The sequence below is a fragment of the Myxocyprinus asiaticus genome, chromosome 17, assembly GCF_019703515.2.
Source record: "Myxocyprinus asiaticus isolate MX2 ecotype Aquarium Trade chromosome 17, UBuf_Myxa_2, whole genome shotgun sequence".
Classification (NCBI taxonomy): Eukaryota; Metazoa; Chordata; class Actinopteri; order Cypriniformes; family Catostomidae; genus Myxocyprinus; species Myxocyprinus asiaticus.
The window spans coordinates 38,591,462-38,613,118 of NC_059360.1; the positions used below are offsets into that span (position 1 = coordinate 38,591,462).

General features: G+C 43.1%; 1 protein-coding gene across 8 annotated transcripts in view; it reads left to right on the forward strand.

Annotated features, from left to right (window-relative positions):
* The window catches only part of LOC127454684 (neurexin-3a), a 444,655-nt gene that overhangs the window by 257,908 nt on the left and 165,090 nt on the right, over positions 1-21,657 (forward strand). For 3 of the 8 annotated variants that reach the window (XM_051722046.1, XM_051722048.1, XM_051722047.1), the window contains exon 1: positions 7,865-8,712. The exons of the other annotated variants lie outside the window; for them this stretch is intronic. In XM_051722046.1, the coding sequence (XP_051578006.1) occupies positions 8,433-8,712 (280 nt within the window). In that variant the 5' untranslated portion in view covers positions 7,865-8,432. Of the gene's footprint in view, positions 1-7,864; positions 8,713-21,657 lie in introns of those variants that run through there. 8 annotated transcript variants of the gene reach the window in all.

Genomic DNA, 21,657 nt, shown 5'->3' on the forward strand with positions numbered 1-21,657 from the left:
TGATTACTTCATTGTAAAAGTGGTCACATTTTACTATCTGTCTTCGACTTACTTTCTAAAACACTTTTCACAGAAAAGCTTTTTTTTTCGCTAAACAAATTCAAAATAATGTCTATATTTACTCCTTGTTTATTGACTCTTTAGGGGTCGCACACACTTCAGCTGTCTCAAAACGCAAACAGATGTTGATATTAAAGGTGCTGTAAGCAATTCTAGCCATTCTTACTTCCACGAGACTGAGCCATTGAATTTGCCACGCCCCTTCTTTCCAAAACCCTGCACATCAAAGATACAGTTGAGATTGACACTAAGCAGAAGAGCAGCATTAGTGCATGTTTCCACGGTTGTCAAATACAACAGCAAAATAGCACCCTAAACTGACAAGTATTATGATTCTGAATATGGCATTAGGCCTCAATGATTCGCTTCAACTACAACACTGTAAGTACACGCAAAATTAATGACAGTCAGAAAGCGTCAATGACTGTGTCCCGCGGACACATTTTTGTTTGCTGTTTACAGAGTCTAGAGCTGTCACAGAAACCAGTGTGATATCTCAGGATACATTTTCTGCATACCATTCCATAAAAACATTGCTCACAGCACCCTTAACATAATTCTGGTTCCCTATCTGTCACTCACTCGACGTTGGTGTCGATGTAGTGACACTAGGGGTCACTCTTGGGAGCACGAGACACCTCTGGTCTTTGAAAAAAGGCCAATGAAAATTGGCGAGTGGTATTTGCATGCCACTCCCCCGAACATACGGGTATAAAAGGAGCTGGTATGCAACCACTCATTCAGATTTTCTCTTCGGAGCCGAACGGTCATGCTCATTGAGCTGAATAGCACTGTTCATTCACCTCTGCTGGATCTGACGGCACATTTCAGCGGCTTCTCCCTCCTTTGCACTGGTGCACTGCAGAGAACGCCCCTGGGCGCTTCGGCAGAAAAACTAGAGAGTATATTTTCTAAAAGAGCGTTTTTCCCCTCTAAAAGCGTATATTTCTCTAAAAGAGCGCACACACGGAACGTCTTTTTAAAGACGCGTCTTTCTAAAGATGCCTTTCCATTCGTGTGTTATTCCTGGTTGCGGTCGTTTTCTCTCAACTTCGGATGGTCATGATCGCTGTCTCTTGTGTCTGGGCGTGACCCACACGGAGGCAGCGTTTATGAATGGTTCATGTTCTCACTGCGAGAACATGACCATGGCAACGTTGCAGTCGCGGCTTGCTTTCGTAAGGAAGCAAGCCACCCCAGCGGCTCCCCGCCTTGGTCCTCCTACCTATGGGTTTGAGGTCAGCGCGGCTAGCGCTGGGGGCGATTTGGGGACCTCAATGGGATCGCCTCCGCCGGGTATCCCCCCGCGGACCTCCCATTCCCCAGCACGCTCGTCTGCCCCAATCGGGCTTCCGGATGAGTTCGCCGGCTCGTCGCACGGCGAGTCTGGCTTCTTGTTCGAGGCCCGCGAAGATGATGAGCTCTCGAGCGCAGCATCGGAGAGCGGGCTTGTCCAGTTGGACGCAGAAGCCTCGGCTGGGCTTCCCCCTTTGGGGACGGTCGCCCAGTTACAGGCCGATGCCAAAATGACGGACATGCTTTCCCAGGCGGCCACGAGCGTCGGGCTAGAGTGGAACCCTCTGCTCTCCCCTGAACCCTCGCGGCTTGATGATTGGTTTCTGGGCTCGCGGCGCCGCTCAGACCAGCCGCGCCCCGCTCCAGTGCCATTCTTCCCGGAGGTGCATGAGGAGCTGACGAAGTCGTGGGAGGCACCTTTTACTGCCCGACCCCGACTCCGCAGTTCCCCCGCTTTCACTACCCTCGATGGCGGGGCGGCCAGGGGCTATACGGTGATTCCCCCGGTGGATAAGGCGCTCGCGGTGAACTTATGCCCGCAGAGCGCCGCCACCTGGCGTGGATGCCCTAAGCTCCCCTCCAAGCCCTGTAGGCTCACGTCGTCCCTGACGGCCAAGGCCTACAGCGCTGCTGGACAAGCCGCCTCTGCCCTGCACGCCATGGCTCTCCTGCAGGTCCACCAAGCCAAGGCACTGAAAGAACTGCACGAGGGTTGTTCCGCCCCAGATTTGATGCAGGAACTGCGCTCGGCGACCGACCTCGCCCTCCGGGCGACGAAGGTCACAGCACGGACTCTCGGGCGGACGATGGCCACACTAGTGGTCCAGGAGCTCCACCTGTGGCTCAACCTGGTCGAGATGGGCGAGGCCGACAAGACACGGTTCCTTGCTGCCCCCATTTCCCAGGCGGGCCTATTCGGCGACACCGTTGAGGACTTTGCCCAGCAGTTCTCGACGGTAAAGCAGCAGACGGAGGCAATCCGGCACATCCTGCCCCGGCGCGGCTCAAGACCCCGCACCCCGTCTGCTCATCGCCAAGGGCATCCCCCTGTCCACCGCAGGAAGCCGATGCCACCCGTCTCACAGCCGGCACCGAAGAACCCACAGAGGTCTTCGAAGCGCCCCTGAGACGGGCAACCCAGGGATGAGGGAACCCACTCACCTGGAGCTGGTAGAAAGACCACTCCATCCCCCGGTGGAGGGCCGGGTGGAAAATCTTTTGTTGCCTTTTTGTTTGATTTCGCCGCACGCCCAAGTGGCTGCGGTATCCAACAGTTCAACAAAAGAGCAGCTTCCTTCCTCCCTGGGTCACATACCCGGTGTGTACGGTCGTCACCACGACTACCGTCCACGGGCTTTATCTTGCAGGATTGGCGCTCCAGCGGTGCCCTTTCCGCACAAATCCACCCCTGATGTGACAGCCTCCACGGGTCGCGAGGACAGGCCTCTTCCTCCCCCGTCACAAGGAGCCAGGTAAGTTCTTCGATGTCCCTAGACTCAGCACGGCCACGACGTGCTGTGGCACCTCGCGCTCTGCCCCGCTGCGAGGCCCCACCTGCCGGTACGTCCGACAACATTGTCCCCTTGGTCCCCCTCGCACGGAATTTGGACGCATGGCTTGCGCTTCCCAATCCATCGCGGTGGTTGATCCGGACCGTCCGACTCAGCTACGTGATTCAGTTTGCCAGGCGCCCGCCCAGGTTCAGCGGTATTCACTTCACCTTTGTCAAGGGCGAAAACGCTGTTACCCTGCGCGCGGAAATCGCTATCCTCCTATGGAAGGGCGCGATAGAACCTGTCCCTCCAGCCGAGATGAAGAAAGGGTTTTACAGCCCCTACTTCATCGTACCAAAGAAAGGCGGTGGGTTGCGGCCAATCTTGGACCTGCGAGTACTGAACGGGCTTTACACAGACTCCCGTTCAAGATGCTGACGCAAAGACGCATTTTAGCGAGCGTCCGGCATCAAGATTGGTTCGCGGCGGTAGACCTGAAGGACGCGTACTTTCACGTCTCGATCCTTCCTCGACACAGACCCTTCCTGCGGTTCGCGTTCGAGGGTCGGGCGTATCAGTACAAAGTCCTCCCTTTCGGCCTGTCCCTGTCACCTCGCGTCTTTACGAAGATCGCAGAGGCTGCCCTTGCCCCGTTAAGGGAGGTGGGCATTCGCATTCTCAACTATCTCAACGACTGGCTAATCTTAGCTCACTCTCGAGACGTGTTATGCGCACACAGGGACCTGGTGCTCTCGCACCTCAGCCGACTAGGGTTTCGGGTCAACTGGGAAAAGAGCATGCTCCTCCCGGTTCAGAGCATCTCTTTTGTAGGCTTGGAGTTGGACTCAGTCTCTCTGACGGCGCGCCTTACGAACGAGCGCGCCCAGTCGGTGCTGACCTGTTTGAAGGCATTCAAACAGAAAACAGCAGTTCCACTGAAACTTTTTCAGAGGCTCCTGGGGCATATGGCATCCTCGGCGGTGGCCACCTCGCTCGGGTTGATGCATATGAGGCCGCTTCAGCACTTGCTCCAGACTCGAGTCCCGAGACGGGTATGGAGCTACAGGACACACCGCGTGGCCATTACATCGGTCTGTCACCGTCTTTTCAGCCCTTGGACCGACCTCTCGTTTCTACAAGCAGGTGTTCCCCTAGAACTGGTCTCCAGGTGCGTCGTGGTCACGACAGATGCCTCCAAAATGGGCTGGGGCGCTGTTCGCAATGGGCATGCAGCCACCGGCCTCTGGACGGGTCCGCGGCTGCGTTGGCACATCAACTGCCTCGAGTTACTGGCAATTCTGCTCGCCCTGCAGAGGTTCTGGCCGTTGATCCAGGGCAAGCACGTGCTAGTTCGGACAGACAGCACGGCAGCGGTAGAATATGTCAACCACCAAGGCGGTCTGCGCTCCCGCTGTATGTCACAACTCACCCGCCGTCTCCTCCTCCGGAGTCAGCAGCACCTCAAGTCGCTGCGAGCCACTCATATCCCGGGCAACCTCAACGCTACAGCGGATGCGCTGTCACGGCAGGTTTCCCGCAGGGAGAGTGGAGACTCCACCCCCAGGTGGTCCAGCTGATTTGGGGTCGATTCGGTCAGGCACAGGTGGACCTGTTCGCCTCCCAAGAATCCTCCCACTGCCCGCTCTGGTACGCCCTCACCGAGGCTCCCCTCAGCATAGACGCGCTGGCACACAGCTGGCCCCCTGGCATTCGCAAATACGCAAATTCCTCCAGTGAGCCTACTTGCACAGACTCTGTGCAAGGTCAGGGAGGACGAGGAGCAGGTCGTCCTGGTAGCACCCTACTGGCCCACCCAGACATGGTTCTCGGACCTCACGCTCCTCGCGACAGCTCCCCCCTGGCAAATTCCACCGAGGAAGGACCTTCTTTCTCAGGGACAGGGCACCCTCTGGCACCCGCGCCCAGACCTCTGGAATCTCCATGTCTGGTCCCTGGACGGGACGCGGAAGACCTAGGTGGCCTACCACCCGCGGTGGTAGACACGATCACTCAGGCTAGGGCCCCCTCTTCGAGGCGCCTGTATGCCTTGAAGTGGCGTCTGTTCGCTAAGTGGTGTTCTTCTCGACATGAAGACCCCCAGAGATGCGCAGTCAGATCAGTGCTTTCCTTCCTGCAGGAGAGGTTGGAAGGGAGGCTGTCCCCTTCCACCTTGAAGGTGTACGTTGCCGCCATAGCAGCACACCACGACGCAGTTGACGGTAAGTCCTTAGGGAAGCACGACCTGATCATCAGGTTCCTAAGAGGCGCTAGGAGGCTGGACACCCCTTGGACACCCCTGGCGTGGTGGCCCAGTCGGATAATCCCCCTTCTTTTTTTAGGGAGTGGAAAAAGAGAAGGGGAAAAGAGGCCACGACTGGGTTAAGCCCGTCTCTATCTTTGGGTAGTCGACTTGTCCCCAAAAAGGGCCGTTCGACACTCATAACTGTGTTGGGGAGGTTACGTGTCGACCTGGTGTGCTGGCTATGAGGCACACAGCAAGTCTGCCCACCACACACCGCCAGTTCACGTAACACAGTTCAGCCTTGTGGCGTTTTGTATAGGGACACCTAGTGTCACTACATCGACACCAACGTCGAGTGAGTGACAGATAGGGAACGTCATGGTTACTGGTGTAACCTCCGTTCCCTGATGGAGGGAATGAGACGTTGGTCCCTCCTGCCACAACGCTGAACTACCCGCTGAAATGGCCGGACCTTATATCGGCTCCTCAGCGTAAAACCTGAATGAGTGGTTGCATACCAGCTCCTTTTATACCCGTATGTTCGGGGGAGTGGCATGCAAATACCACTCGCCAATTTTCATTGGCCTTTTATCAAAGACCAGAGGTGTCTCGGGCTCCCAAGAGTGACCCCTAGTGTCACTACATCGACACCAACGTCTCGTTCCCTCCATCAGTAAAATATTATTTTATAAATATGTGTAACTCAAGTAATTTAAAAGTAATTACTTAATTGAAAGTCAGTAACTGTAATCTGATTACAAGAATTTGAAATATAATGCGCCACACTACTTTTTGTACTAAAAGTTATTAGATTACAGTAATTATTTTGTAATTAAATTACACCCTGGATGTCACAACCATGAGTAAATTGACATATGACCTTCCACGTTTACATAACAATGTCTATTCAGTATTCAGTGGCCCGCCCTGATGAACGACAATGTCAGGTATGCTGGTACATAGAAATTAGCCAATCATAACAGAGCGATTTACATATGGAAATCTTATAGACACAGTAGCAGAAACTGTTTACTTAGTTCTAAGGGGTGGAGGGGGGGGGTTAGAATGCGATGAGAGGAAATATGTCCACTTTTTGGTAATGTTAACTGTGCTCCTTATTTCCGTATTTCAGAAATGAAAATTAGACTTGACAGTAATGTTATTTATCCATCTAAGAATTCTTTTTTTTATTTATTTGATGGCAGAAAATGGTTTTTAAATGAAAATCTTGTGGCAACTAGTATCCAATATTCTTTATTGCGAGGCTCATTAACACCTTTATCTTGTTTTTGGCACGCAGTGCAAGTTTCGCCAATTATTATCTGTTTTAAAGCAGCAAGATGCACATTTTCATCATTCAGTTATCACATTTTCTTGTTTTCCTTTTCTCTTACGTAAGCTAGGGTTCACAAAGCGAATTAGTGGTCTGGAGCTCTATTTTAAGAGGCCAGGATAGAGGCAGTCAGTCAGTCATGCTTGCCGGACTTGCTTTTTTAAATTTGTTTTTAATTTTTCTTTTTTTATGGAAAACAAAACCCAGGCAAAGAGAAAAAGCAAATGTTATTCCAAAAAATCACCCATTACCTTGATTTCCCTGTAGTAACAGTAACCACCCACTTTTTCAGAGCCATTTGTTTGGAAAGCCCTTTTTCCATTATTTTTTCCCCACCAGGATTAAAAACAGCAACAACCAGCTTCAAGATAAATCATAAAATTGAATTAAAAACAATATATATATCAAATTTAGTAAAACGTGAAAGGTTTGTCAAAGACGTTATGCAACCGCCAAAGATGTCAATCTAATGCATGTGTACATATACCAACAATTAACAAATAGTGCAAATGAAATGTAAGAATGTGTCTTGTGTGAATGGCCTTTAAATATACAGCTGTATTTACACCATCAGGCTGAACAATTCTCATTGCAGAACTATACCATTCAGTACCATTCTGGGCTCATTGGCACAGTTAGGGTTTCTTTTTCACAGTGGTGCTATGAAATCTGGATTAGAATGAACTGATTAAGCAAGTGACCAAGCATGAGTCGCCACATCACTGCAGGGGAATAAGATTTGCTCACCGTGCTGAGAATTCCGAGCTGGCTATGGTTTGAATTTGAACTGTACCAAACTATGCTCAAGTAGAAATGCTACTGGAACTGTTATTCACTGTACTCAGAAGCATTTGGCCCGATGGCATAAAAATGCTTTACCTCAGACAGGTTGACAAACTCGATTGCAAAATGGATTGCTGTGGACTGCAGGCCAGTAATGGGATTATGCTCTATAATATTCAAATAAAACAAACAATACATTGACTTTTATTTATTCAATGATTTACTTGTCTGTGGAGAAAATTCATGAGATTGCTTTTTTTTTTTTTTGGGTCCCGGAACACTTTGGATGCGCTCTTTTGCATCGATGGTGTATTTATGAAAATTTTAAACTAATAGTCCCATCAATAATATCTACAATGTCATATCCATCTAAGGTAGTGTCTTCCAGTATTCTGTGGGGATCTGTATCGGACCCCCCACCCCACACACACCTTTTTTTTTTACACTTCTACACCCCAAAACCCATACACTCACATCCTCTTCTCATCCCATTCTGTTTGCTTTGTTTCACCTGTACCATTCCCTCTCTCCGTCTCTTGCATTCTCTCTCCCTCCTCCCTCCTGTTTAGTCTCTCTCCCACTCTCTCTCTCAGTCTCTCTCGTTCACTCTCCCTCCCTTCCACTCCCTCACTCTCATTTCTTAGCCGAGCTGCTGAAAGTGCGTCAAGCCTCTGTCCAAATACAGACAGGCTGAGCAACACTAATCTCAGGAGGAAGAGAATCAGAAGAGAGGTTGTGTGTGTGATTGTGTGAGAGTGCGCGAAAGAGAGCGAGCTGTATTTCAGCTCAAGCCTTTGTATTGCAACACCTTTGGAGCCCAGAGTGGACAGTGCCAGGATAAAGGAATTTGTTTCATACTAAAGTTTATCCTTTTGAACAAGGTGGGAAAAAAAGGCTTTTCTTTCCGCTGGTTCCTTTGTGTGGGATGGACAGTGAATGAGTGGCAGAGGGTCAGGTCATGACCCCCTTTTCCTCTGGGTAATTGTGCCTCTTCAGGTCTTGTGAGTGACAGCCCCACAAAGCGGACCCCATCATAGATGATCTGTCCTCTAACTCAGCAGCTGCAAAGGGGCTCTCCTCCAAAGTGAGCTCATTGTCACAGGGCCGGCTGCAGGTGCTGGAAGAAAAGGTTGTAACTCCTAGCATGGGGTTTTCACCATCATGAGAGAACTCTCCTTTCTCGGTTCTTTGTGCCTAGTGTCTAAGAGCGAGTCGGGCGTGCGTCATGCATCCCAGCAGAGCGGCATTGTTGTTTCGTGGTGGTCAGGGAGGGCAGTCCCTCTCCCGGCTCGGTTGGACCCCCTGGATGTGGTCTTTGACCTTGGGATGTATTGCTGGTTCGGTGTGGAGCTCCTCACCCAGCTCGGATAGTTCAGTGGCAGCCGCCGGACCCCCTGGGGTGGCTACCTCATACACCCACCCTGATCATCCTTTCCACAACGCCCGGCACCCTGCTTCACCAGTCTCCATATACCGTTCCCCAGCATTCCTCAGAAGCGGCCATGGTGAGTTTGAGCATGCTAGATGTGTAGTTGTCTGGAGTTTTACTCCAAAAGAGAGAGCAAAATAAAAGACTCCTCTGTTTGCTGTTCAGCTTATGTTGTTCAAAGGATTGACTTGCTCTCTCTCCTTCTCATCAGTCTCATAGAATAGTTAATTACATTGGGGGAATAATTGTGGGGATTTTGTTTATTGAGGGAAGCATGTGTCAGGCGCTCTCAATAGAGTTTATCACCCTTTGTATCTGTGCTTGGAGTTTAATTAAAGCAGGGGAGATAGCACATCAGTGGGACTATAATAAGTCTAGCTTAAGATCGGGTTTTTGGAACGAGGAGGGATCTGATAAACGTTGAGCTATTTTGTGGTTACGGAGAGCGGAGTTCTCCCTCCCAAGGCACACAGGCAATTACCCTATTAAAGGCTAAACCAAGCTGCCGAAACTGGGCTGGGCTGGGTTGTGATTGCTCATTCAAAATGTTTTAAGTGTCAACAAAGCTTTTCCAGAATGTTTAAGGTAATGCAGTACCTGAGTGATGGCTTTAGAGAATTATAAATACAAAAAATAAAGTGATGATTTGCTGTTTAAAAGCAAAACTTTGACAGAGAACCTGTAGCCACATGTCTTGGAAATGAGACAGATTAGAGTGGCTGACCTCGTTTCACCTCCCAGCTTTCTTTTTTCCTGTTTAAATCCAGTTGTTTAAATGAGGCTAATACTGCTTGCTTTGTATTATTCAGATGCTGAGTTTTGTAGAGTGCACTTTGGAAATTCTACTCACAAATTCCAAAGGATATTGGGGCAATACAAACATTCATTTCCAGCTTACCTTTGCGCTATCTTAGTACACGGCAACTGGGAATAGTAGTCTTAACTCTTAAGCCTTGAAGCCATTTGCTCATTAGGAAAAAAATTTGATTGCAAGCAGAGCGGCTTTTCTCACCTCAGAGGCTTTGTACTTACAAATCACATTTATTCTGCTCACGCGATGCGTTTTTCTGTACCCTCAGACTTTATTTTTAGGGTCGGATTTCTCTTTTAAGCTGTGTGTGGGTGTATATGAGGAGTTCACCAGCAACATTGAAATCCCTCTGTCTAATTAAATCAATAAATACATCTGGCTGATGTGGTTGACATACGTTTTTCTATGTAGAAAATGTCTCAAATGTAATTTTTTTTATTTCATCACAGTTCAGTTTTGAGTGTGTGGCTTTAAAGCTTCTAGCAATAATGAATTAAAAACAAAACAGAGAACTGTGTGTTTATTATTGTAAAAAAAAAAAAAAATGGCAAACATTTATTCAGTCTTAAATTGATACACTCTACATTATTTATTACAGTTTACTTATCTAAAATATATTTAAATGGGAGGTGGAAAGCTAACTTTCATTACTAATTATCACTGGCGTAGAATTGGGGGAGATGGGGGTCACATGTGCTGTGAAGAGGCAGCCCCCCCCCCCCCCATAATGCATCTGTCCTTGTTTATATACTTTTATCAACGTTGAAAGTAATTTAGTCCCCCCTCCGTTGAACGAGTTTGTATCGCCCAACTAGACGGCAGTGTCACGTGGTACCTGTTACTTTTCTCAGCGCTGGCCAGGATACATGAACTCAAAGTCGTTTATTATTACTGGATGAGGATTTTAAAATATGCCTTTATAGATAATGCTGAGGCAGATTTTCATTCACAGGTATGAATCCTTGCAATTATCAGTTTTATAAAAAAATAACTATCCAGTGTAAAATGTCTCCAAATGGATATAAAGCGTTCTTAGATTTTAATGTGGATGAATGGAGGATTCGGTACTGAAGGGTCAAGTGCCCCCTGCAGGAATAAAACTCTCACGACAGTCAGTGGTGGACAACATGCAATTTCGGTCTGTAGGTCTGCAACCCACACAAAAATTTCGTATGAATTTTGAAAACATGAAATACATCACATGAGTCATATGTGGAGTCAGTGAAGATGTTAGAGGTGTCCATAGAAATAATCAGTTGTTTTTCATGGTGAGGAAAGCAGTCAGACAGTCCAGATGAGCAGGTAGTGTAAGAATTGTAATTTTCAGAATGGGTAAATTTTTTTCTGTAACCCTAATGGTTTTTCTGAATGTTTGATATGATACAGTGTATAAATATTTAAGAGTATACATTGAATTACAGTTAATTTAACTGTAAGAATTTAGAATCCATGGTTAAAAACCGTGAAATGCTTTATTTACACATGGCAATCATATTAGATATAATGTATAAATACATAATATAAAGTATTTCTTTGTAAGATTTTGTAAGCCTAATTGGGAAAACTCTTGCGCATATGTGTGTAGTGGAGCTGTTGCTATGGTTACGGACGGTGGCCGTGTGGTGCTTTAATGGCCAGGTGACACAAACTGAACTTGAACTTTCAATTCACGAGAAACTGAAGCTTAAACACACAAATTCCAAAATATAACAATCGATGAATTCGATCTACCAGATGCATATCCATCAGAAAAGCAATTTAAATCGGCTGTCTGGCAGCATTTAAATGACTGACTGAAGACGACGGATGTAAACAAGCAGACAGAAGTTGTAGGCTGTGTTCCACTTTACTTTTAACATCCACTGGCTAACTCCCCTAAGCACTTCCCCTTGGGGGAATCCCTTCTGCCATTTTGGAAGTCCGTTCCACTTCGTTAAGCGAGTGAGGGAAGTTGTTGACAGACCCTCAACCCCTCGATTTTGACAAAGGGAGGGAGCCTACTCTGATGTACGCTTCAGGCAGCTCCATATCCCACAATGCAACTCAATTGTGACTGACAGCAGATTGCACTTCATAAACCCCACCCCCACACAACTCTAATGCATGATGGAAGTGAAGTTAGGTCAATTAAGCAGTTTAGAAAAGTTATATTGAGATTTAACAGCATAATACTTGTAGCTACTTTAAACTGTTTATCACAGAGTTATAGCCAATGTGTTCATTGTTATGTTAACATTTTTGTTTGTGTAAATCTTGATTAATCCTTTCTAACAATTCATTCTAATGAAAAAAATATTAAACATACAAGATTTATACATAAGCCTCTGAAATCAATCTCCGAAAACATTGTTTTCTCAGGTGCAAAAATCACTAAATAATTCCACAAATTGACATCGGCCTTCAACATGCTCCAAGTGATCAAGGGTTTAGGGTGTTTCCGTTAAACCCATTGCATGTCTTCCGCCAGTAGTGGACATTCACACAATGTAAGCAGTGGCATACATCCGAGTCCATGAGATGGAGTGAAGTTTCGAGGGAAGGGGATAAAAATTTGAAATGGAACACAGTCATAGAAAGAAACACATCCTTGGAACTAGTCGTCCAACAACAAACTAGTACGTTTAATATTTGTGGCAATGGTGATTTTGAAGTAATGAATTAAAGATGCCACTTTTTGTAATGCTTAAGCATGCTGACAGCGCGCGGTGCATTGCGTGTAGTTACTATCAGCAAGTAAACTTTGAAAAGTTGCGTCTTAAATCGTCCTCATCATTTAAAGCATTGCTTGTCTACAAATTCACTGCATTCAACAATAAATGTTCATTTTAGTCATGATCGGACTTTAAATTGCCTGCTATAAGCAACGTTACTGTTATTATGCATAGTCCACAGGTATATTTGTAAGGTGTTGTGGACAGTATTTAGAGTCTGTTGCCAATTCTTTATGCTGGGGTGTCTGACAGAAAATGGATTGCTTTAATAAACTGATGTAGAAGAAAAAACTGTTTAATGCCATGAACTACATGTTGTGCACCCACAATAATCTTACATTTACACTTTTGAAACACTCAAGTTACATTAGCACATCACTGAGTTTGGGATGCGCATAAGTGGTGTTGTGCCCTAGATTGGAGCGTCTCTTATTACCTCTTATTTGTAAAACATTTTTGTGTGTGTGTTTACCAGTTTTCTTACTATAGGGTTTCCATTAGCATTCACATAACCCCCAGAAATATGTCCACTTAGACGTTTGGACAATTGTTATATGAAATGCATTTTTTGCATCAGTGCTGTTGCATAATAAGCAAATGTGCAAATAATTGAAAAACCGGTTAAACTTGATTTTTTTTTTCTCAGACAGTAATCTAACTGTCAAAATCTCACACCGCGGCATCCCTACATTGAATATACTTTATTTATCTTATTTATGCATTTAAAATACACTGAAGTGGCACATGCCTCAGTTGGAATGGGCATGAGCCTTCTGACCGGCAGTGGTTGCTTAGATTTCTGTTTGCTTGGATATATAGCCTCCAGATGAGTGGTCCAAGCTGAAGGCTCTCCGGCTGTCTGAAGGCATCTGGAAAGTTAGATACTGTACAGAGAAGTTGTGTGCTCTAATGACAGTATCCAGGTGAAGACTCTTAGAGAAAGCAGTGCTAAGCCAGCACACTCACTCCAAAGCTTCACAATGATGAGTTGAGAGGATGACAGGCAGAACAGAGTGGATTTTCCCCCACTCGTTTACTGCGGTAGTGTGTGACAGCTTGGCTGTAAATGTGCACGTGTGTATGATGTGCATATATATATTTGTAAACATTAGATAAACTACTGTAAAGCATTGCAAAACTAAAATTTTCGGAAGCTAATTCCAATGCTAGGATTTAGTTGGGATTTATCTATGGCACAAAGAATTCCAGGTTCATGCGTGTGGGTTATTTGAGTGCACAGATGTTTTTTTTTAAATGTCTAACTTTTAATCAAATTTAACTCATAATTTTTAACTGTCACAAAAGCCACCATTGCCATGGCATTTGGACATAAACTTAGTATACATTTAGTATAAAATCTATTTGCTTCTCTTTTTTTTTTTTTTTAACCTAATAATATAGGAGCTATTAGACATCATTTGAAAGAAAAATTAACAATTTACCCTTTGCATTGTAACAGTGTGAAATTTTTTTTGATATATAAAGCAATTCTCTAATACTACTCTAATCAAAACTTTGCGCTGGGCCTTTTTGTTTGAGCATCCTGACCCAGCAAGATTGGCTCAACCAATGACATGAGTTGGGGTGGGACTATCTGTTTGTTTACCAATGGCAGATGGGTTCGGGAAACCTGTTTGAAACAGTCATAATTGTAGTTTTTTAAATGTAAAAAGTTACACACGCCACTTTTAAAACAGGGACGTACATTTTGTCTACTTGCGAGGATGTCTGTGCGTGCATGTAAGCGTATGAATAAACTTTTTGCAGGAAGATGCATACAACGTCTCTGTTGTGACAAATTATAGGCTGCAATGACAAATGTTCAGCTCAGTGTCCGCCGATACTTTGAAACGCATTGTTAGCTGTTGAAGTTTAATTAATTAACATCCAGTCACTCTTAGTCAGATAAATTTAACTTCACCACTCTTATCATGCTTGACAGAAACCTGAATCATAATTGCAGTAATTATGGGTCTTATAGTCCTGATAAAAGAGGAAGTTTCACAAACCTTTTGTAAATACGCAACAGTTCCCATTCAGTTATTGCTCTTTAATCGTAAACGAGGCCATTTTAAATTAATTCGCTACCTCAATTTATCTTCTTTTATCACTCTTCAAAGTCCCAGTCTCGCATAATTCCCACACGATACATTTAGATTAACTGTCCAGCACTCCTCTTGAATCTCAGGAGCTATTGAACACTTCACAATGGAATTAATCGACTTTCAAGAGAATTTTTTTTTTTTTTTTTTTTCACAAACACCTGCATAACCATTCCATGGATGTCCTTGTTCTTCCATTTCTTTCCTTTCAGCACATGTAGTACATGCTTGGATGTGGACACTGATGTACGGGACATCCTGCGGTGCAGTGGACCATAGCCTTAAACAGTTTTATGAGCAAACAATATTCTAGTTAAATTTGCCTATAGAGTCATTTTTACAAAATAAAGAAGCCGTATCTTGAAGGAATGTTTCGGGTTCAATACAAGTTGCGCTCAATCGACAGCCTTTATGGAAAAATGTGGATTACCACAAAAATTACACAGTTACAGTTACGTTTTTTTTTTTTTTTTTTTGTGGTCGATTGAGCTTAACTCATGTTGAAGCCTCTTTAAGTGGCATATGTATGGTGGCAGCATAAATGTATTAGAAGTGTAAAGACGTTGTAGGAGCAGCCTTTGCCAGGTCAAAGATTTTTAGAACGTAGCTTTATTGTAGAATCTTTGCTGTAGAATTGCTTTGCTGTCATTTATGTCACAGTCAAATTTTCACTGATTGGTTCAAAACTTAAATCGGTAACACTTTACAATAAGTTTCCATTTGTTCAAGGCCGGCCTGTCCTACAGGTGATACAGGCAGCCACCTAGAGCCCCGACATATCTGAGGGGCCCCGCGAACACATGCAAAGTAATTGAACAAGTCATAAGATTAAGAAACATTGACTTTTGTTTTTTTTGTTTTTTAATTGTCCACAGTCCATTGGTTTCTATTGCGCACACACTCAATAGAGTGGACAACGCGCATGAACCTGATAAATTAACTTACAAATCACAATGACGGTGAAAACTAAAAACAACATATTAAGTATAAAATGAGCTCTGAATAATCACAAAATGTTCATGATTTCTCCTGGGGACCCACAAACCCATGGGCCGGCCTTGCATTTGTTAACATTAGTTAACATGAACTAACAATGAACAATACTTATTAAGCCTGTATTAATTTTAGTTAATGTTAATTTTAACATATATTAATACATCTTTAAAATCAAAAGTTGTATTTTTTAACATTAGTTAATGCACCATGAACTAACATGAACTAACAATGAACAATATAATTTGGATTAACTAGCATTAATAAATTATGTTGAAAATTTTGTGTTAATTGTTTGTGATACCTACTGCATTAACTAATGTTAACGAATGGAACCTTATTGTAAAGTGTTACTCTTAAAACTACTATCACCATCCCACTTTAAACTTGCTGTAGCCCACAAGATTTACACTTAATACATGACAGAAATCTTTAAAGATGAACAGGAAAGCACAGAATTACAGTGGAGAACAGAAATGGAAGAATAAAGAGAAAAGTGTTGAAGAGAATAGGCTAAAACATTAGTTGACCAGAAAACTTTACTGTTTTCATTCCTGATACATTTCATCCCTGATACAAACCTTCATGTTTGGCGTCACTACTTGTGGGCAGGCTCCATCTCATGGTTCATGGGTGGCCCCAAAGTTTTGCAGTACACTACTGGATGTGGACATTTAATTGGTTCCCTGGCCATTTCCTGTGTTCTGATGGTATGTGAGAACTCTTGCTGTTGGGTTAATCGGGTTAAGGCAGAGCAGAGCAGCTTGTGTTGGTGGAGTGAGGTGCCAGGTTTGGCAGTTTATACTGAGACAGCTCCTTTATATATGAAGACCCAGAGACTGCTTCTGATGGGGTGTTGCGCTACTCTCTGAGAGTGTCTCTTTGGTAACTAAAATGTGGATCAAAGGAAAGTTTAGACCTGTATCCTCAGGATAGGGATTAATGAAAACAGCAAGCGTGGGGAGGAGAGTATGATAACAGGATTTCACAAGGCCTGTGACGAGGAGACAGTGTGTTGGAGAGAGAGGAATAATTTGAGTGTATATGTGTGAGAGAGAGAATTGGAAGGCAGAAAATGAGAGAGATATTGGGAATGGGGTTATGAGACCTGCTATGATATGCACATGAGAATTTCTCAGTTTATCTGCCAAAATTATTTTTGCATGCATTGGAACTGCCATACATTTAAAAAACTTTTTTTTACAGATTTGGACTAATTTTGTTAATGCTATCTATGGAGTTATAAGTCAAGTCAAGTAATTTTTATTTGTATAGTGCTTTTCATAACACACATCGTTTCAAAGCAGCTTTATAGAAAATCATGCATTAACAGACAATTAAACGTAATATCTATAAAGTCTTAGAGTCATTATTGTGTAATTGTAAATTGTGTGTAAAAATAAATAAGTAAATAGTAAAATAATACTTGTATTTAGAACCCCAGTGAGCAAGCCGAAGGCAACTGTGGCAAGGAACACAAAACTCCATGATGTTGGTTAATGGAGAAAAATAACCCTGGGAGAAACCTGACTCACTGTGGGGACCAGTTCCCCTTTGGCTAAATAGCATGAATATAATGCCAATATTAGTTATTTGTGTGCAGTGCAAGCCATGGTTTAAAATTTGTAAACTAAGTAAGTCTTAAGGGCCAGTGTTTTAACAAAGATTTTGTATGAACTGTAAGATTAATGACTAACATATTTGAAGTCCATCCTGGATTAACTGCAGAAGTTCACATAGATGCACTGTCCTTTGTTAGTTGGCTGATTAAGGCTTTTGTTGGCAAGTAATTGATAGCCTATGTATTCCATTTCAAGAGTGTATTCCATAAATAATCAAAGGTGATGCAGGCAGAGATCAATGAGGTGCATCACAGTTCAACCAGCAGGTCATTTCGGTGAGGTTTGGTGGTCCACCCTAAATCCACAGTTCAGGCAGTGGCATATGAAGTATCTGATGTCTTACAGTTGGAGTTGGCAGTGGCAGATTTAGGCATGGGCGACATGGTCAGTTGCCCAGGGCAGCATCTTGCGGGTGGCGAACCGCTACTGGGAGTTGGCATCAGTTCATCCTCTGAAGTCCACTGTAAAAGACTAAATTGATTTCTGGCTATCACCGGATGTAGTTTGTCATCATTACTCAGTGACAGGTTGCAGTGGAGTCCGACACAGGAACGGAGCTGGATCTGGCCGGCTCTGGTAACCTCAGGATTAGGCCTGTCGCGATTATTAAATAACCATCTGATCGCGGTTATTTGATCTAACTGTGGTTATTTGAGACAACCGCGATTATTGGGCATTCTAATTCCAATCACATTATAATGCCCAAATAAGGGAATTTTAAGCAAATATACTGTATAATTGCCATGAACGGCGCATTTGTGTGTCATTCAGTTGAACTTCGAGTCCGAGTGTCACTGAGCCACATCGTGGAAGTCAACCAGCTCATGTCTGGAAGAGCGTGTGAAGAGCTTCGCAAGTGCTCTGAACCAGAAAAACAAGCGGGATTTTGGTGCGAGCCTCTGCTGACGTCAGAGAATCTAAACGAACAAGGATAAACTGTGATAGTGAACGCAAAGCGCTCCGGTTTCACTTTAAATGATCGTGTAATGGCAAATGTTCCTGGTTCATACACGCAGTGACACAGGAGGAGAGGCACACTTAATTTATTTCTGTGGAGTGATGAAATGATGACACGAAATCTCCATGAGAAGCAAGGGCTCGTGGGTTTAATCAGAGCATTAAAATAACGTGTGAAAGTGAAGAAATGTGGACAGAAATATTTTACTATTGCATAATGTAACAAAATATTATTTAAATATAATATAATGTAAAATATAACACCTAAGTTCTTCGTTGTAGAAGACGACGTAACTACATCCATCGAGAGCCAAATTATATTTTAGTGTCTTATTTTTAGAGGTTTTTGGTCCAATAATTAGTACCACTGTTTTGTCGGAATTGAGAAGGAAATTTCTGTCCATCCAATCCTTGATTTCATTGATACACTCTGCTAATTTGGAGAATTGTGAAATTTCGTTGGGTTTTGAAGAAATATAAAGTTGGGTATCATCGGCTTCCACAATTCCACATGGACATATTCCACGATTCCTATATAAATACAGTATTATATCAAATATGACACATTTTGGTTGGATTTGTTTTTGTGTAATTATTTTTTTTTTTGTTAAAAATACTATGAATAAATTGTGGCCGGTAAAAGTGGCAGTTATTATTGCACACGTTGTCTTCCCTGGTTTAGAGCATGATTCACTAATGGAATTATGCAGATCAGGCAACTGCTCACAAAATCGCTGCAGAACGCATTTTGCACGCGCAGTTCCAATCTTGCAGGCCGATACTAAGTGCTATATAGAGGGGGATACAGCAGACCAGGATATACACTCTTCTCCATCCTTTAATTGTTATTTAATGACTTATTGCTGATATGATTGATGGAAAATATACACAAACATCTCTTTTAAATAAGATTATTTTTACCGCCTACTTTCACCTGATGGTAATAACTCCATGTACATTGTGCAAAGCAATTTTTTGGAATGAAGCGCAATCTATAATGACCCTAATTCACATAGTAAGTAGGCCTGTTTGCCAATGGAAAGCACTGACAATTACTTAATTTAAATACTCAAGACGCAGCTCAATTTTAGTGCCGAATGTGCCTGCTTAAACTAGACTGCAGGTGGTTAGTGAATAAGACGCAGGTTTTTGCACTGAAATAGCATGCGCAAAAGTGACTGTTTAGTTAATTCGCCCCATATCTCCTATCTCATAGTTAAATGTGGAGACAACTGTAAGTAAACCATTCGTAGGTTGCTTCCAATGAAAAGCGTAAAAACTGTCTCTTTGACGATATGAAAACATTGCTATTTGTCTGTGCATCCCAACCAGCCCAACATACTGTAGCAACATTGGCACAACCAATGGTGTGAGTTTGGAGTGGGACTTTATAGTTGGCTTGCCAATGACAGATGAGAAAATTGTACGAGAAACCTTTTTGAAATTGGTCATTATTGTTGCAGTTCCATTTGGTAACACTAGTGGCACAGAAATTACACACTTTACCTTTAAAGATGGACACATATGTATCTTAAATGCACTCAGTGATCAGATTAAATAATTACACATCATTGAATTCTCCTATTGCATAATAGTCCTTTAAATATAAATAAAAAAGAATAAATATTATTTTATAGAGTATAGTAGAAATGAGCAATGTGAGCATTTTCATATTTTCTGCCTGCGCTTTGCATATTGATTTTATCTGCTCAGAGATGTCAGCAAAAAAAAATCAAAACACTATATGCTGACATTCAAATGATACCAGAAACCTGATGGCATAGTGTGTCTCAGCTTCAAAGTTATGGATTTTAGAGGTGTCTGATCAGTAAGTAGCAAGCTCTTATTTCCCACCTGTACCGCAGTGTCAGCGGTTCAGTGGCTCAGTTCATTCAGCACAGATTAGATTAATTCAATCTGACATACTGTAGTAAACCAGAACATCAGTGAATGCTGGGAGGAAATGCTGCATTTGTCCTTACTGCCACGTTATGTGAAGAGACATTCATGCAGTTAATCTGTTTAGAAGGACAATGTCTATGCAATGCCCAATGGTTCTAAGTGTACACAGTGGATTGTGGAACTGTATAGAACAGCTAGATAAAGTGAGGGTTATTGACTAAAATCCATTAAAAATCATGCTGTGATTATTGAGGTTTCTCACTGCATAGGGTTTTTGGTCATTGGCAGTTAGGTCTATAATACCTGTAGAAAGCCATCCATTAACATTCCCTTCTTTTCCATTGGCACCAGCCAAGCAAACCTTTTTTGAGCCAATCACCTGTGCTGTAAATGCCATGTGACTAATCACTGAAGCTGCAGGAAGATTTTGTCATAACGCTGACTGGCTGATGGCACCCAACAACGGACACAATCCAAAGCCCTTCAATAGTGACTATCTTGGGTTATGATGTGGAAGGCAGTAAACAGGGACATCTACTATAACATAATGAAGTAGTTTCTTTTTCAGAATACACAGCTACTTTTGAATGGCTGTCAATGAGGCATCGCTAACTAGCCAAACATTGACCCCTTTGGTCTTTGGTGCATCCCTACTTATAAATTAAATGTATGTAATGTAATGTATGTTTTCAAAGAGAATCCTGTCCCATAGGACCCCTTGATAAATTACTGAGAGAATAGGCAGGGGTGAAAGATATTAACTGTTTACACCAATTAAAAGAATTCTCAATCACAGCAATGACGAACCATCTTAGTGAGAGATAACATTGAACACAATGGTTGTAATTCTGTGTCCACAGAAGACCCCTCATTTTGCAATCACAGCCAGGGAATTAGCCCCTGCTGATTAATCCCATTATGAATGAACAAAATTCTTTCCCATAGATCTCAAAGAGAAATAAATAATTAAATTAAATCTATTGGTTTTATGGAAATTTCTAATACAAATGCTGGAGTTGGAGTATAAATTGAAAGATTAAAAAAATGGCTGCTACCAAAGACGCTGAACTACAGTAGCTAATATTATTATATGGAATATATGGCCCTGGGTGGTAAATCCAGCATTATCAGTTCAAGATTAGATCCGTTTAATGTCTTGTTTTTAAAGCTGAAGTGTGTAATTTTATCCCCTACCCCAGCTTAATATGCATAGACAACTATAAGTAAACCAGTTGTAGGTTAATTTCACTAAAAAGTGTAAACATCGCTCTGTTAGAGCATCCTGACCAGCCCCAAACAATGAGCACGTTCCTGCACGATCTGCATAATCTTACCCGATTATGCTTAATAAGCCGACACTTGTGTAATCATGTAAACGCCTTAAACGGTTTTCTTTTATCAAGGTAAGGTCATAAACGGTTTAGGCATAAACCGATCGATATGGTTAGATCTTTGCCCGTTACCCTGGTTTTGCATTGAGCGTAAACACCTTTACCAGCCTTCTTACCATCTTATTTAGTGTGCACAAATGTTGTTCGAGAATAATCCGATGATTTCAAGTCTCAAATAAACATAATATTCTTGCATTTTCAGATTTTTTGAACAAGCAGATTTTTGGTAATAATCAGTGTACTGGTGTGCATGTGAATGCGCTCACTGGCTCAAGCAATGGTGAGAGATTGGGGTGGGAGTATCTGTTTGTCCATTATGGCAGTGAGAGGGAATTGTGCAATTCCTGAATCATGAGATGCCATTTAGTTAATGGTGTAGAAATTACTGTACATATTTCACCTTTATGTGAATTCTACATTCCATATTAGCACAGTTTTTAGAAACTCCCTGGTGGTTACAATCCAAAGAGGAAAAAATATTTTTGAACCCCTTGTTCCTGTATTTTGTCCAAAGGTTTCCAGAAGCTTTTTA